This window comes from Pelodiscus sinensis, chromosome 5 (assembly GCF_052426305.1).
Source record: "Pelodiscus sinensis isolate ZL-2025 chromosome 5, ASM5242630v1, whole genome shotgun sequence".
Classification (NCBI taxonomy): Eukaryota; Metazoa; Chordata; order Testudines; family Trionychidae; genus Pelodiscus; species Pelodiscus sinensis.
Window position 1 is genome coordinate 24909333 of NC_143056.1, and position 15895 is coordinate 24925227.

At 42.5% G+C, this 15895-nt stretch overlaps 1 protein-coding gene across 4 annotated transcripts in view; it reads left to right on the forward strand.

Annotated features, from left to right (window-relative positions):
- Nucleotides 1-15895, forward strand: part of SETD3 (SET domain containing 3, actin N3(tau)-histidine methyltransferase) — a 73647-nt gene that overhangs the window by 9441 nt on the left and 48311 nt on the right. For 3 of the 4 annotated variants that reach the window (XM_075926603.2, XM_075926602.2, XM_006123762.5), the window contains exons 2-3: nucleotides 13234-13343; nucleotides 15251-15343. In XM_075926603.2, the coding sequence (XP_075782718.1) occupies nucleotides 13241-13343; nucleotides 15251-15343 (196 nt within the window). In that variant the 5' untranslated portion in view covers nucleotides 13234-13240. Of the gene's footprint in view, nucleotides 1-12618; nucleotides 12838-13233; nucleotides 13344-15250; nucleotides 15344-15895 lie in introns of those variants that run through there. The other variant, XM_075926600.2, reaches the window with a different exon arrangement.

Below are 15895 nucleotides of genomic sequence, written 5' to 3' on the forward strand. Positions count from 1 at the left end.
TCTGGTGGCACTTCCATCTTTGAAATGTAGCAAGTACATTTCAAGAGCAGAAGCACTGCGGGGAGCATGGGGCAAGCAGGGGACTCAAGCAGCCTACTGCTGGCCCCATGTTCTTTGCAGCACTTCCACCTTTGAAATGTAGCAAGAGTTGGCAGGCTCTTTCTATGTTTCAAAGGCAGAGATACCCTTACCGGTAAATTGAGTAGTCGGTGGAGTTTGATTAGTTGATCTAAATTTAACATCCATAGTCCCTACTAGGGATAAAAGTGGCAACTGATTAACTAACGGCCTGAATGGGCTGGAGTGGCCTTCTGCCCACGAGAGCCAAGGTAAGCAGTTGACTGGTTAAATGTAATGGCTAATTGGTAAACTGGGATTTTGCATTCCTAGTTCCTACTAATAATCTGTGTGCTGTCCATTAAGGGTTAGGTGCAAACAGCACCTCTTGTGCATATCCTTAGCAATGTTCCTTCTAATTTTTTTCCATCTGTGTGTGGAATAAATTTTGTTAGGTACACTGAGACATGTGCAGATGTACATCACCAGTAGAAACACATGCTGCCCACTGTGGGTACTCTGCTAATCAGCTGGGCAGCACTGGAATCTCTTTTGGATGGCCGCCCAACTGCTCAGCTTTCAGAGAACACTGATGTGTTCATTTTCAGGTCATCTTTTAAAAAAGCAAATATCAAGAGGAATTGATGACTTAAGGAACTCTTAATGGATATAAGGGATTTCCACCTGTAGGTTAATGAATATCAAGTCAAGGTCAGTAGTGACCAAAAGTTGTTGGATGGTCTGTGTGAAACGAGTGTGTCTCAGTTCAGTTTCCATGGACTGACACCATTACCATAGTTGCCACAATTGGTTCCCATGTTTGGCAACCTTGGGAAAGAATCTGATTGCTACATCAGAATGGAGACTAAACTACTTCTTGCTCCTGAAGGTGGTCAACCTATGGCAGTGTCATAGAAGCTTATACTGTTAACCAGTTAAAGGTTAGACTTACCTAATGTTTTACCAGTTAACCAACTAAAGCAAGATTTGAGCTGAGATTGACTGCTGGCTCCCAGCCCCGGGTAAAACTGGTATTTACTTATGTAGCATTGTCATAATATTTGTATTCCTCAAATTATACACTATCGAGAAGAATTTTACACTGGTTTCATCATCATTGTCTTTATGGCAGATCACAAAGGGACATAGCCTCCTTGCAGATTGAATGCCACCTAGCTAGATCTCAAGCTAAATGTATGAGGAAAACTGAATATCCAATCACCATATCCATCAGTGATGGTCTTACTGTGCCAACAAAGCTGTTGGCGACTACATGATTTCTGGGCTTAGTGATATTCCTTGGTAAACACACTTTGGAATTTGTTGGACTTTTCATCCTAATAATAATAATAAGAAAGCTGCCAAAACCAAACCATGCCTGATGGAGGTGGTTGGGTTCAGCTTGAAGTATGCTCATTTCTAATCTTGTCTTGTTACTTAATGTAGAGCAGCTGACCAAGATGATGAGAATCAAAAAATGTCAATCCAGTGCTCTTTAGTCTTCCTCTGTGCCCATGTTTCACTGTTTTACAACAGAGTTGCTGTATGTGTAGTGTTATAGAACTGCAGCTTTCTAGCAAGCTTGAAGTTATGGTATACCATAGAGGCTGGTGAAAGGCCTTAAATGTGCTATGCAAGTGTCCCCATCTTTGGAGCATTTTCCAGAAATGTCAAATTGTTGAGAAATACCATAGACAGTTGCTATCTATTTGTTGTCTTGTCTGGACAAGTTAATACTGAGTTGCAGTTTGGACCTAGAGGATTCTTGGTGTTAATGGCCAGAACCTGATTAATCTGGCATAGTCTTGTATGCTTTTTCTTAACTAGGCAGATCTGCCATAAACTGCAGTGACTTAGCAAATTGAGTAATAGTAGGGGGTATTATTGACTGACTAAAACCTTGTGGGTTTTTTACCTCATGAGTCTGAAAGTATTTAGGAAAATAGCTGTTTTGTGTTGGGGTTGGGCAAGGTATAAATTAATGAAGGGAGAAGTACTTTGAACTCCAGTGTATGTATTGTCACATCTATTCAATATTACTCCAGAAATTCAAAATTGTTGAGTAAAAAGCTAGAATTCATGGTCACGTAAAGAATGCTGTGCAGCTACCTTAAAGCGATGTATCGTATATATGTTTCTATTGAATCTTTAATATCACATGTTTGTTTGAGTTGGAATGTTAATATTAATATTCCTATATGATATACACATTGAAATATAATCTGTCCCATTGGTGTTAATATTCAATACATGATATTATTTTTGACCATTTTTAGGAGTCTGTTGCATACTAAAACTATTTTTCAACATTCTTAATTTTTTTTAAATAGTCAGTAGGCCAAGGGATATTCTGAAAGAGGAGTTATGGTTTAACTATTCTGTTTGATGTTTGTAATCCATAAATAAATGATTAACTGCATGGCTGGCTTGGAGTCAGACTACTGTTGCATTACCTGCAGTTTGAAAGGAGCGTTGGAGAACTTAGAGATTTGTATGTAATTCTTGCATACAGTTGTGGTATGTCCTTACTGAAGTTTTTCAGAGGAAAATTTTGTCTTTTGAACCTATTTTTCTGTATCCATAATGATCTAGTCTCACCGGCTTTAATATCATCATGAATTGAGTTAATTATATTTCTCCAATTTTTAAAGGATTTTTTTTTAAAGTCTTGAGTTGTATTATCAATCTCTATATACACATTTTTTTTTCCTGTGGGATGGCAGAGTGATATCATACATCACTCTGGGTAGTCGTGCCTGCAACTCCAAGCCCAGAACATGTCCCCCCCCCCCCCCCACCTGGAAACGGCCTCTCGTCGCTCTGCCAGCAGGCTTCCCCACTCACCCCTCTTAGCCTGCAGCCCTACCGGCTGCATCCTGTCCAGGCCCATATGCGGGGTGCGTGTGTGTATATCAATGCACCCCCATAGCCCTCCAAGTAAGTGGGAGGCTGGGGTAGTATGTTGCCCTTCCCTCCCTCCCCTGTGCTCTGGCTGCAGGGACAGAAGCCGCGAGCTGTGTAGCCCTGGGAGCTGCACAGCCTCTCCTCTCCCCTCTTCTCAGTGCTCTGAGGGCGGGCGGAAGCTGTGCAGCCCCAGGAGCCATGCAGCTTGTCCCCTTCTCCAGTGCCTGCAGGAGCAGGGGGGCAGAAGCTGCGAGCTGCACACTGCATAGCTCCAGGAGCCACACATGGCCTTTCCCTATCCCCCTCTAAGGGGCAGGAGCCACAAGGCCTCCCCCTCTTTAGTGCTCCAGGTGAGTGGGAGATGCGCCCCTTTCTCCCACCCCAGCCCCCTTCACACACACCCTATGTCAGTGGGAGAGCCAGGGCTGGTGTGCCATGGCCAGGTCCTCCCCAGCAGCTGCAGAGGGGATCAAGAAAGAGGAGGGGTGAGAACAGTCCAGGGGCCAAGGGGCAAGAGAGAGAGATGGGGGAGGGGGGAGAAGGGGCGTTATGGGGGGAGGAGCAGGAGAGAGCCAGGCGGTAGGAGGGGTGAGAAAAAGCCTGGGCTCAGCCCTTCCCTGCAGCCCGGGGTGGGCGGGGAGAGCCAGGGCTGGGATGGGCTGAGACCAGATCCTCTCTAGCTGACAGGGGGTTGGGGAGTGTAGTGAGCAAGGGTTGCAGCCCCCTACTTTGCACTTACGTTCATTCTTTTCTTCCACAGTAAGAACACACAGGGCTGATTTCTTCTTGAAAACTATAAATTTGTATTGACTTGCTTGATTTTTGTGTTCCTTTATTAGTCACAAACATTTAAACATATTTTTTCTCACTTCAATAAGATGTAATAAGTGTGGAAAAAATGAACAGTCAAAACTCCTAAATAGGTATTGCAGACCCCTTTCATTGGCTGTAGGAACCTTAATTTTGCTAGTTGTGCCCTTACCTACTCTCCATCAGTATGTCCCAGTGACTGAACACTCTACAACAGTTAATCTGTCCTGGAACATTGTCTCGATCCTTGAAATGTCCTTATTTTAGAGCTTGACATGGAAACTTAGTGTATATTTCTATAGGTCTCTACTGCTTTGATACAGAAATGCTCTAGAACAGCGGTTCTCAAACTTTGTGGGCTCTGGAGCCCTTTACATGCGTAAAAATTTATGCGGAGCTCCAGCGGTCCGCTGATTGTAAGTATTGTACCTATCAACGTTTCCAGTTTGTCAGCCTCACGGAGCCCTGGGGTTCCACGGAGCACGGTTTGAGAAACACTGCCCTAGAATACCATATACTAGTGGACTTGAGGATCCCTTCCATGTTCTGTTTTTAGGCTGTTATTTTTTAAAATGAAACTGTTACAAACAAACATTTTCAGGGAAAAATGTTTTATAGAGGTGTCTCATGTTCATTATTTCAAAAACTGTTAAAAAAAGAGAGGGGTGAGCATATTCTAACTCATTAAAGGAACATTCGTGTGGCTAGAACAGAAATTCACAGCCTGACACAAGAAATCCTCTCTGTGCCAGCAGCATTATAGGAGGAAGATCAGTTAAACTCATCACTGCTACTGTTGTGCATGCTGCTTTTTGCCAAGCTAGCTGATACACTATATTTGGAAATGTGGCTATGGCAGGTAACCTAGATTATTTATTATGGTGTCAGTGTATTCTTATTTTTGATGGGCACTTTCATTAGTTCTCTGCAGAATTATTTGGATAGAAAGATGACATCTTAAAAAAAAAAAAAAAAAAGAATTAGACTGTAACTATTGGTGGTCATTCAAAACTGTAGGCCCCAATCCAAACCTTATTTTAATAAGTTTTTGTACAACAAGATATATTTTGTTTCTGCCGTATTTGTCATGTATATTCCGCTAAGGAGCATGTCTTTTCGTTGCCTTATTAGTGATTTAGGGTTTTTATTTAATTTTTCTCTGAAAAAGTTTTGTTTTGTTCATCTTCAGTATGCAATCTCTTGTAATTTAGATTTTATTTTAAAATAAAAACATTACAAATTTCTATTGTTTGAAATTTAAAAAAAATCTTAAATCTCTCATCAGCTGTGAAATCTGAATATAACTATAATTATAAAACCAATTCCATATATCAGCAAGACTTTTCCTTTACTTCCGAATAAAGAACTGAGTTGTCTTTTTCTTTTTATATGGCTTTCTTTAAGTATGACACTATCATTGCAGTTTCTCATTTGCTGGTAAACCATGTGACCAAGAAGGATTTTGCTTAAATCCACTGTTCTGTTGACATAAGTGGATTACAATTCTGTCTTCTATTAAAGTAGTCTTAGGCCACTTTTATGGAGCAATATTTTAGTAACTAAATGAGACCCCCGAGGAAGTCCTCGTCAAGCAAATGCTGTATATACTGGGCTGACTTTAGAAAAGGCTTCTACATGCGTGTTGGTGACAACTCAGTAGAAATTGTTTTTGCCAAGCATCACATATGTGGGGTTTTTTCATTACATGTAACAATTTTTAATAGATCGAAACAGTTGATTCTCAGTTTCTTTTTTGAGGGGAGGTGGATATGCAGATGGGAAGAAGGGTAGAATTTGCTTTTTGATTTGTGAACTGGATAAAAATGTATAATTGGGATCAAAATGGAGCATTTCATGAAAGGAAATGTCTTGTTACTACAAAGTTGCAAGATACCACAGCCCCACTGTTTGGTTTTCTGTTATGTGAAGTGGGCTTGCTAGTTTAATCTTGCAGTCAAGATTTTGTTTCCAAATACACATTGTGATGACAAGAAACAAGAGTCTGGACATGGCAAATACATTTTCACAGAAGAAAATGAAAATGGGTACATAAGTACATAAGAATGGCCGTACTCGGTCAGACCAAAGGTCCATCTAGCCCAGTAGCCTGACTGCCGACAGCGGCCAGCACCAAGTACCTCAGAGGGGGTGGACCGAAGACAATGATCAAGAGATTTGTCTCGTGCCATCCATCTCCAGCCTCTGACAAACAGAGGCCAGGGACACCATTTCTATCCCCTGGAATTTATATCATGATTGCATATTGATAACAATTTACTGTTTAAAAAAAAATCATTTGTATAGGAACACATTTGTCAGGATTGTGCAATTAATCCAAAAATATTGTTCATAGAATTTGTTGGTTCTTGTGTTTAGGTTTGTGATAGCACTCATCTCAGACTGGGGTGCTGAGGCAACTATGTGGCTATGTCTACACTACAGGCTTTATGCGCTAGAACAGCTGTTCTTGCGCAAAAACTTGTGGAGCATCTACACTGCACGCGCACTCTTGTGCAAGTAAATTTGCAGTACAGCGTCGGAAAAGAGGGCTTCTTGCACAAGAGTTATTCCTCTCTTCACAAAAGCTCTTGCGCAAGAAGGCAGTGTATACAGGCAACAGGGGTTTCTTGTGCAAGAAACCCCTTGGCTAAAATGTCCATCAGAGCTTTCTTGCGTAAGACAGCATCCACACTGCCATGGATGCTCTTGCACACAAACACATCTCCGTGCAAGAGCCTGCAGTGTACACGTAGCCTGTCAGTCTTGATTTAGAATTTTTTTCTTTTTTGATGGTTCTGTTTGTTTGAACTTAAAAAAACTGGTTCTAAAACAAATCTTTTTCTCCTGTGAAATTAATACTCTTGCTGTACTGTACCTTTTTAATTTCTCTTGGCTTTCATCAAATTGAATAAGCTGGAGTCCATAAAACACTTGGTAATGAATTATGTTTTAGTAGTGCTTTAAATGCAAATAGTTTCTCATTACTGACTCTACTCCATACTAATATAGCTTCATAGTGTAAATGTACTCTGAGAGGTAAAATAAGCCTATGAATAAGCTGTATGTGGCATCACTTTCATGTCTCCCTATGAAACAGCTGTGATTAGATACATATATAGCTGATCCTTATTACTCATACATGATGATCTCTACTCCACACTCATAACAAAACCTTTAGCCAACTGTGTGACTGTTCAAAGCTACTTTTCCTTTGAACAGTAGAGTAAAACAATAGAGTAAAAGCACTATAATTTGCTATGACATTTATGTCTTAACAAAATCTTCATATTTATATAAGAAACTAAATTGTAATAATCGATATTAAACATTTATATATATTGCCATTGAGATGTATGGTGCTTTACATTGCTATTAAGAGACATGGTCCTTTCTCTGAAGAGCTTGCAAACTGTATACCTGATCATACAGGTGGACCTATACAAACAGAAGTGTGTACTCAAGTAAAATTGATTTATTTGAGATACTGTATTGGCAGAACGGTCCACCAATGTGGAAGAAACTGCAGGGTAATAGCCTAAGATGAGCGTAATAAGATGAAATACAGAAAATGTGAATATTGGGCAAACAGAATGAAGGAATATGTAAAAAATAATGTATTAGGATTGCAAAGGTGTCATTGTGTACAGGCAGTCCCCGACTTACGCGGATCCGACTTATGTCGGATCCGCACTTACGAACGGAGCTTTCTCGCCCCGAAAGTCGGGGCGAGAAAGCCCCGTTCGTAAGCTGCTCCGGTGCCCCTGGTCTGCTGGAGACCGTCTCCAGCAGACCAGGGGCACCGGGCGGGTTCCCGCGCTTCTGAGGCTTTGCCAGAGCAAAGCCTCAGAAGTGCAGGAACCGCTGCTGCTGCCCCTTGAGACCCGGTGCCTGTGGTCTGCTGGGGACGGTCCCCAGCAGACCACAGGCACCCTGACTGAAGCCGCAGCCGCGGGGGGGTCCCGCGCCTCTGAGGCTTTGCCAGAGCAAAGCCTCAGAGGCGCGGGGAACCGCCGCTGCTGCCGCTTTGACTGGAGCGGCAGCAGCGGCGGTTCCCCGCGCCTCTGAGGCTTTGCTCTGGCAAAGCCTCAGAGGCGCGGGACCCCCCTGCGGCTTCAGTCAGGGTGCCTGTGGTCTGCTGGGGACCGTCCCCAGCAGACCACAGGCACCCAGACTGGAGCGGCAGCAGCGGCGGTTCCCCGCGCCTCTGAGGCTTTGCTCTGGCAAAGCCTCAGAGGCGCGGGACCCCCCGCGGCTGCGGCTTCAGTCCGGGTGCCTGTGGTCTGCTGGGGGCCGTCCCCAGCAGACCACAGGCACCCAGACTGAAGCCGCAGCCGTGGTGGGGTCCCTGCCTCTGAGGCTTTGCCAGAGCAAAGCCTCAGAGGCGCGGCACCCCGCTGCCGCTGTGGCTCTGCTCCCCGTGTCCCTGGTCTGCTGGGGGGGGGGGGGGCGCGCAGCTAGTGTGCTCCCCCCCCCCAGCAGACCAGGCTTTTGTTTTGGACTCTGGGGCAGAGCAGCTGGGGCGCTGCCGATTGGTCCTGCAGCGCCCGTGGGCACTACTGGACCAACCCGGCAGCACCCCAGCTGCTCTGCCCCAGGTCCTGATTCAGCCGCTGCTGGTCAGTTTCAGCAGCGGCTGAATCAGGACGTCTGGGGCAGAGCAGATGGGGTGCTGCTGCTCTGCCCCAGTAGCACCCCAGCTGCTCTGCCCCAGGCGTCCCCAAGTCAGCTTCTGCTGAAACTGACCAGCGCTGACTACAGGAAGCCCGAGGCAGAGTTGCTCTGCCCTGGGCTTCCTGGAATCAGCTGCTGATCAGTTTCAGCAGCAGCTGACTTGGGGACGCCTGGGGTTCTTAAGTTGATTCTGTATGTAAGTCAGAACTGGCGGTCAGTTTCAGCAGTGTCTGAATCTGGACGCCAGTTCCGACTTACATACAGATTCAACTTAAGAACAAACCTACAGTCCCTATCTTGTACGTAACCCGGGGACTGCCTGTATATCATGTCCCTGTTTATCTTTAATTGTGGGCAAGAACTAACATCAATAGAAGTCCTGTAATTAACTGAAGAGCATCAGAATAAACTTATCTATGTATTTTGCTTGAACTTCCTTAGAATTTTTTCAATATAGCTTTTTTCCTCAACTGTACATTAGGATTGGAATTCATGTTGGTGCTCTGTCCACTTGGCATTAGCACAAAGTCACATGGACCTTATGGTAAGAAGGAAGTACTATAATCGTTTAATGTAACCTGTGTAAAATAGGCTAGAGAACATCACCTAGTACATCCTGAATTAAGCCTAGTAAATTATGGTTAGAGCCCTGTAAATCCACAGGTATCCACACACACACAGATCTCCCCAACTCATTTTTGCAGCTATGGATGCAGATGCAGAAACAGATTTTGTATCTAGAACCCTTCAGGTTTGTGGATATCTACTTGAGATGTGCTGGTATCCGCATCTGTGGATGTCAGTGCGGATATCCAGGGCTCATTTTTGCAGCTGCAGATACAAATCTTGTATCTGTGCAGGGTTCTAATTATCAGGGCTTGACAAACTATGTAATCTACTCGCCCATGGTGAGTAGATTACAACCCAGAAGAGCCGGGTTCGGGCGATCTGCGCATGTGCAGGGCGATCTGCGCATGCGCAGATCGCCGGACAGCGCGGCTGGCGAGCCGGGCCCGCTGCGGCTCGGCAAGCCCTGCTAATTATGATTGAGTTACAGCATATCTTTTAGAAAGACATCAGTCTTGATTTTAAAACTTCAAGTGATGGAGAGACCACTACATCCTTTAATAAGGATTTCCAGTGGAAATAGGTTGTAAAGAAGCTATTAGGTCAGTGCAGGGAAGATGGTGTAACTTAGGCATTTACTGTGCTTATCTGTGTCCAGCATTTGTATCAAAGATAGGAGTTAATGTTGTCCTAACCTGCCCCCAGAGACCAAACCAGGCGTTTATACCCATAGGTTCAGGGAGGCACATTGACTCCCCTCTTGCTTTCTTCACAGAAATCAGACCGAAATGAATTTGACTCCTGTCTGCTACCTTCCTTTTTGAAGACTTTCTATGATCTGTGCTTGGATTCTCCCAGCCTCCTTCTACGAAGGATTGTCTTTCAGATTATTGTGAATTCATTAGCTGTGAATGAGTTACGAGTTACCATGTTTAAATCAGTTAATTTCAGGTGAAGAAGGAAAGAGTTGGAACTTGGAAAGTCAGAGAAGAGAGAGTAGGATGCTCCGAGTAATGGAGAACCTGCCTTAACAGAGCTTGAAGGAGCTTGTCTTGTTTAGTCTAACAAAAGAGAGACAGAGGAGATGAAATGGCTCTATAAATTCATCAGCAGAATAAATGTTAGCAAGAGAGAGGAGTTATTTAAGTTTAGGGTCAATGTTGGTTAGGCTTGAAAATAGATAAAAATTTCTATTAGAGAAGTAAATTTATGGAACAGCCTTCCAAGAGGACTAGTGGGTGCAAAAAACCTAACTAGTTTGAAGTAGAGATGTAAGTATGTAGTTGAGCCAGGGCTCATTGGTTAACTGTGTACGCATCAGTTAACCCTCTCGGTTACACACAGCCCTCCCCCCTCACAGGTGGGAGGGGAGGCATGATCTGGTGTGCATGGCAAGCTGGCTTTTAAGCTGACTCCCCGTGAACGCTGGCTCCTGTGGAGCTGCCTTCCCTCCTCCCCCCCCTCGTTGCTGCCTCTCGTACAGAGGTAGCAGTGGGGGGTGGGGGAGAGGCAGGAGGTGATGCTCCCTGCCCCTTTACCCCCATGTGTGAATGTGTACCTGCTGAAAATTTCAGCGGATACACATTTACACAAATAAGCACATTTTATCCCTAGCTGGAAGTTAATGTGGGGGTGGTGTGAGGTTGCATTCAATGGCACATCGCCCATCCATGACTGTTAGCAAATGTTTTCAGTAGCTTGAGATGATACGATAGATGGGGAGTTACTACAGAGAGTTATTTCTCAGGCTGCTGGGTTTCACCCATATGCTCAGCATTTAAACTGAATGCCATATTTGAGATTGGAAAGGAATTTTCTCCCAGGCCAGATTGTTCAGTATCTTGGGAGCTTTTGTCGTCTTGTTGCAGCATGGAGTGTGGGTCGCTTCCTGATTAGAACTTGGAGGATTTTCTAACTTTAAGTCTTTCAGTCAGGATTTATAGACTTCAGTAAATCAAGCACAGGTTATGTTATGAGCATATTTTCAGGGTGGGTGAGGTTCTGTAGCCTGCAGCATGCAGGATGTCAGACAAGATGCCCAGGACTGTCATTTCTTGCCTTAAAGTTTTTAATGTAACAACACCTGCTTAATATAACTACATATAGTTATATTAAAAAGTCATGAGTTTTTTTTACCTAGAAGATTATAAATTTTTTTTTTTTGCTAGATTTATATAGGAGTGTTGAGCACCTTTGAGCTAATGACACTTTGAAGCCAATAGCTTCTTTAAAGAATCAGGTAATATTTAACTAAAATCGTTAGTGGAAGGGCAGCGGGTTGGTATGGTGCTACCAGGATTACTGTATTCTTAATGCATGTATAAGAAGTAGAAAATGTGTGTATGCCTGCAAAAGTTATTTTTTCAAGGTTATTCTACTTAAATGTAAAGGTCTAGGCTATGCAATAGAATGTCAACTGGGATGTAATAGTTTTGACTTTAGTCAGGATCTTTTCAGCTGCCGTTATGTGAACTCTAGTAGTAATGCTAGCAGTCTCAAAATAAAGTTTGATTTCTAATGCATCAAAATATTAAAGGATGAAATTATGTAGATATGAAATGTGGTAAAGCTGTCATTGAACAAATTTATCCATATTTTAAAATAGCCAGCTATTTGTGAACTATCTACAATAGTCCAGTTCCTCTTGAAAATCATTTTAGAATTAGTAGGCCAATGGCTCAGTTACTCCATAATTTTCTTAACTGGTTGTTAGGGATGTCAGCATGTAAATAACTATATGATTAACCACTAAGTTTAGGATTATCGGTTAATCCTGTCAACTACGTGCATTTTCCCCCTCTTGCTTCCTCAGGCAGCAACGGTGGGGGCAGGTGTTTTAACAAAATATCTATACCAAAGATAGTGTAATTGTGGCACTTCATTCTGGATTCCAGTGTGCAATTATGCTGCCTCTTGGTAGCCTGACTTCGAACCTCTCAACCTCTGGGGTAAGAATGTTAAAATATTATCTGGCTATTTGTAGTCGATAATTTTTAACGACTGTACAATTAGTCGATAAGCACTAGTGTGCAGAGCCGCAGTGGGGATAGCTGCAGGAGCCTACTCCAGCCGGGAATGAGCAGTCCTGGCTTGTGCTGGCTCCGGAGCCACCCACTCTATGGTCCTGCATTTTAAATGTATTAATTGCCGCTGGGCAGTTACGACATTTAAAATGCAGAGGCTTGTGCCGAGTCCATAAGCCCCTGTTCATGGCGGCCAGGGCTGGCCATGAACAAGGGGTGCTGCCTGAGCAGACTTTGCCCTCTGTCAGCCCTGGCCACCATGAAACATTGGCTGCTTGGTGGCAACAGCCCCTATCCGTGGGGGGGGGGGGAACCCCTGGGGACAGGGGCTACATTGCAGCAGCATCCCCTATCCTGCCCCCACTGCCTCTGATAGAGGGAGCAGTGGGGTGGGGGAAGTAGCATCCTGGAGATGGTGCTGGGGAGGTACCGGCGTTTAAGCTGGCTCCCTCCATTTTTGGCTCCTGTCTGATAGAGACAGCAAGCGGGGAGGGGAAGGGTGGCGGCAGCGGCGCAGAGAGCAAGGGACCTGACATGAGTGGGCACTGAAACAGTACCAAGTCCCACGCTATGCCTATGCCTTCTAAATGTAGTAAGAGCTTGGTGGCTCCTATTACATTTAGAAATCAGTGCTGCAGCTGCTGTGCCTCTGCCTCTCCTTTCTCCCCTCCCCCCCATCCCATGGAGTCAGTGCTCCGGGGAACCAGCTTTTAAGCCAGCTCTTCCCCCACCTCTCCCAGCTCCTTCTCCCCTCACCTTGCTGCCTCTGATATAGAGGCAGTGAAGTGGGTGCATGGAAATGCAAGTAAGTCGACTTTTAAACATCCCTAATTCAGAATAAAATTTAAGTTGTCATTTGAGAATTGGTGTCCATAATATGACTATTTAGCAAACATCAGATAAAATAACATAATGGAAGCATTTTTAAAAGGACGGTGTAGATACTTTTTAATATGCCGAACTGATATGATGTATTTTTCTATCTCTACATAAAGTATACTTCTACTGTAGTTATAAATGTCGTCTTATTTAGAGGGCCTGAATGCAACATTTGGAGCATATTTACTGGTGTGGTAACAAATAACTATTAAACGTGCTTTAAAAAATATTTAAAAGGAAAAGACCCTGTTTACTTCACATTTTAATTATTATATTTTATTTCTTAATAATGAATAACAGTTTGTCTGTTTTTCCTTTATAGTTGGAAGATGGGGAAGAAGAGCAGAGTGAAAACTCAGAAGTCAGGTACTGGAGCTACAGCAACAGTTTCTCCAAAAGAGGTGTTGAATCTAATTAGTGAATTATTACAGAGTAAGTTTAATTTTTCTTAACGTCTTTGTAGAAGGCAGGAAAGGAGGTAAAAGAGACCTGTTTGCCCTTTTAGTACTGTAGGCAGTTAATTGCATTAGTTAAGTTTCCTGCAAGTGCTACCTTGAGATTCCAATCTCTTATCTACAGCTGTGTCAGAATTTCAGTTTGACTTTGTATCAGATATACAATATCTTGTGCAGTCTGAAGTTTTACTCTTCCTACATGTTCCTGCACACTTAAAAAATATCAGACCATATTTCAGGAAAGGTGTGTTGAAATTAGAGAAAGTACAGAGAAGAGCAACAAAAATTAGATCTTAGGTCTAAAAAATATGACCTATGAGGGAAGACTGGAAGAATTGGACTTGTTTACTTTAGAAAAGAGAAGATTGAGAGGGGACATAACATCTTTCAAGTATCTAACAGGGTGTGAGGTGGAGGAGAGAGAAAAATTATTTTCCTTAATGTCCGACAACAGGACCAGAAGCAGTGGGCTTAAATTGCAGCAAGGGAGGCTTAGGTTTTTCAGCATTAGGAAAAACTTCCTAATTATCAGGATGGTTAAGCACTGAAATAAATTGCTTAGGGAAGTTGTGATCTCCATCATTTGAGATATTTAAGAGCAAGTTAGATAAATATCTCTCTGGGATGATTTAGATGGTGCTTGGTCCTGCCAGGAGTTCAGGGACCTGGACTTGATGCCTCTTGAGGTCCCTTCCAGTTCTAGTATTCTATAACCTATGTTCAGCCTCTTAAAGAGAACTTGAAATGCATCCTTTATTAGCTTTCTCCATTATTCAGTTGTGGTGCTTAGAGCTACAAATAGCCCATGGCACCTATAAAAGGATTTGAGCTCACCAAATGAATTCCATTGGATAGGTTTTGTCTACAGTAAACGTCAGTTTGTTTTGCTACTGGTGGTAAATACTTTAGGCTAGTGCAGAAAGAGCTCAGTGTGTTTATCGTCATTAAGATAGTGTTTTTTCTTGAGACAGCGGTACAATATCTGATCACTGTCTACTATAGCTCTCAGTAGTAGTGACAGTACAGCTGGAAAATGAGTCCTGATTTTGCTAAGGTTCACTCAAATGCTACATTAATAGAATTAGGATTGGTAACCACCATTTTTCAGAGTGGTAAGACAATGAAGTGGTAAAACCTACAGCTCACTTTCTATTTTACACATTCAATGCTATCACAGATGAATTGTGTACCCTGATTTTTCCAAGCAAAGACAGGGCTTTGATGCCTATCTTTTTTTTGTTTGTTTCGCTTTTTTTGGCTATGCTTTGATATTTTGTGCAATCCTGAAGGCATCAGATTGAGAGAGATTTTTATTGTACAAATTTAATATGCATTTCATTCATGTCCCAAACTGAAAAAATGGCACGACTTTGTGTTGTTACTGGGATGGTGGTGGTTGTAGTTCAACGCAAGAAAATTATTGGTAAATTTTTCACCCTGTCTTAACCCACATAGTATTTCACAGCATTGTATTAACATAATTAGGGAAAAGGTAATAGTAAACATTATCTGCCATCTTAACCAAGTATTGTTGCCATTATCTATTTTTGTTACAGGGATCTTCTTTGTTTTGAAGAAACCTTCTGGTGATAATTCTGTTTTTAATTTTCTTCATAATTTTTATTAGCTATTGAATCTTTTTTATTTATCAGAATAGATAAATGGATCAGTGACACATTTTGAGGCAAGAAATGTGAGAATTCGAAAGTTTTCTACTACATGCTTTTGTAAGAACAGGAAATTTATAGTGCTTACACAATATATGTTTTGTCCAATATTGTATCTGTTGGAGGACTTATAATAAGTTCTACTTAAAGTTAGCATAAAAACAAGGCCTTTCTCATGATGATAAAAGGACTAAATTGTACTATTTTTGGCTTCTAGAATGCAGCAGCCCAACCCCTGGCCCTGGAAAGGAATGGGAAGAATATGTGCAAATTCGAGCTCTTATTGAGAAAATCCGCAAAAAACAAAAAGGTAATAGAAAAACAGCAAAATTTAGATCAACTTCTGTGTCATGTATTATGTCAGTGAGATCTGTACCCATGGTATCCAGCCACTTCTGAAGCAGTAGCCACTATAGCGGTAGCGAATTAGCCACATTCATCCAGCCAAATAGCCACATGTGGTTACTGTGTTGGATAACATGGATCTATACCAAACAATTATACAGGTATATGGAAAATATTCAAATGCAGGAACTATTGCTAGTGAAAAGTAACATGTTAACAAATTTCATAAAACCACAAAGTTGATGTCAAAACAATCTCTGTAAGTCTTTTTGCTTCTTGCTTAGGCACGTAAGTGGTGGTAGGGTGTTTTGTTTAATTTGAGTCTCTCTGGATTAAGGCAATAGTTCAGATATTGCTGGGAAGGAAGGAATCCTTTTTGATTTAATTAGAAGAAATAATGCCCCAGATAGCATGCTAATGGCTGAAATGAATTTGTATGACAACAGAAAAAATGTCAGTGTGTGTGAGGGATGAGAACGATTAGTCGACTATCCGATAAGCAAATGCTTATCAGGTA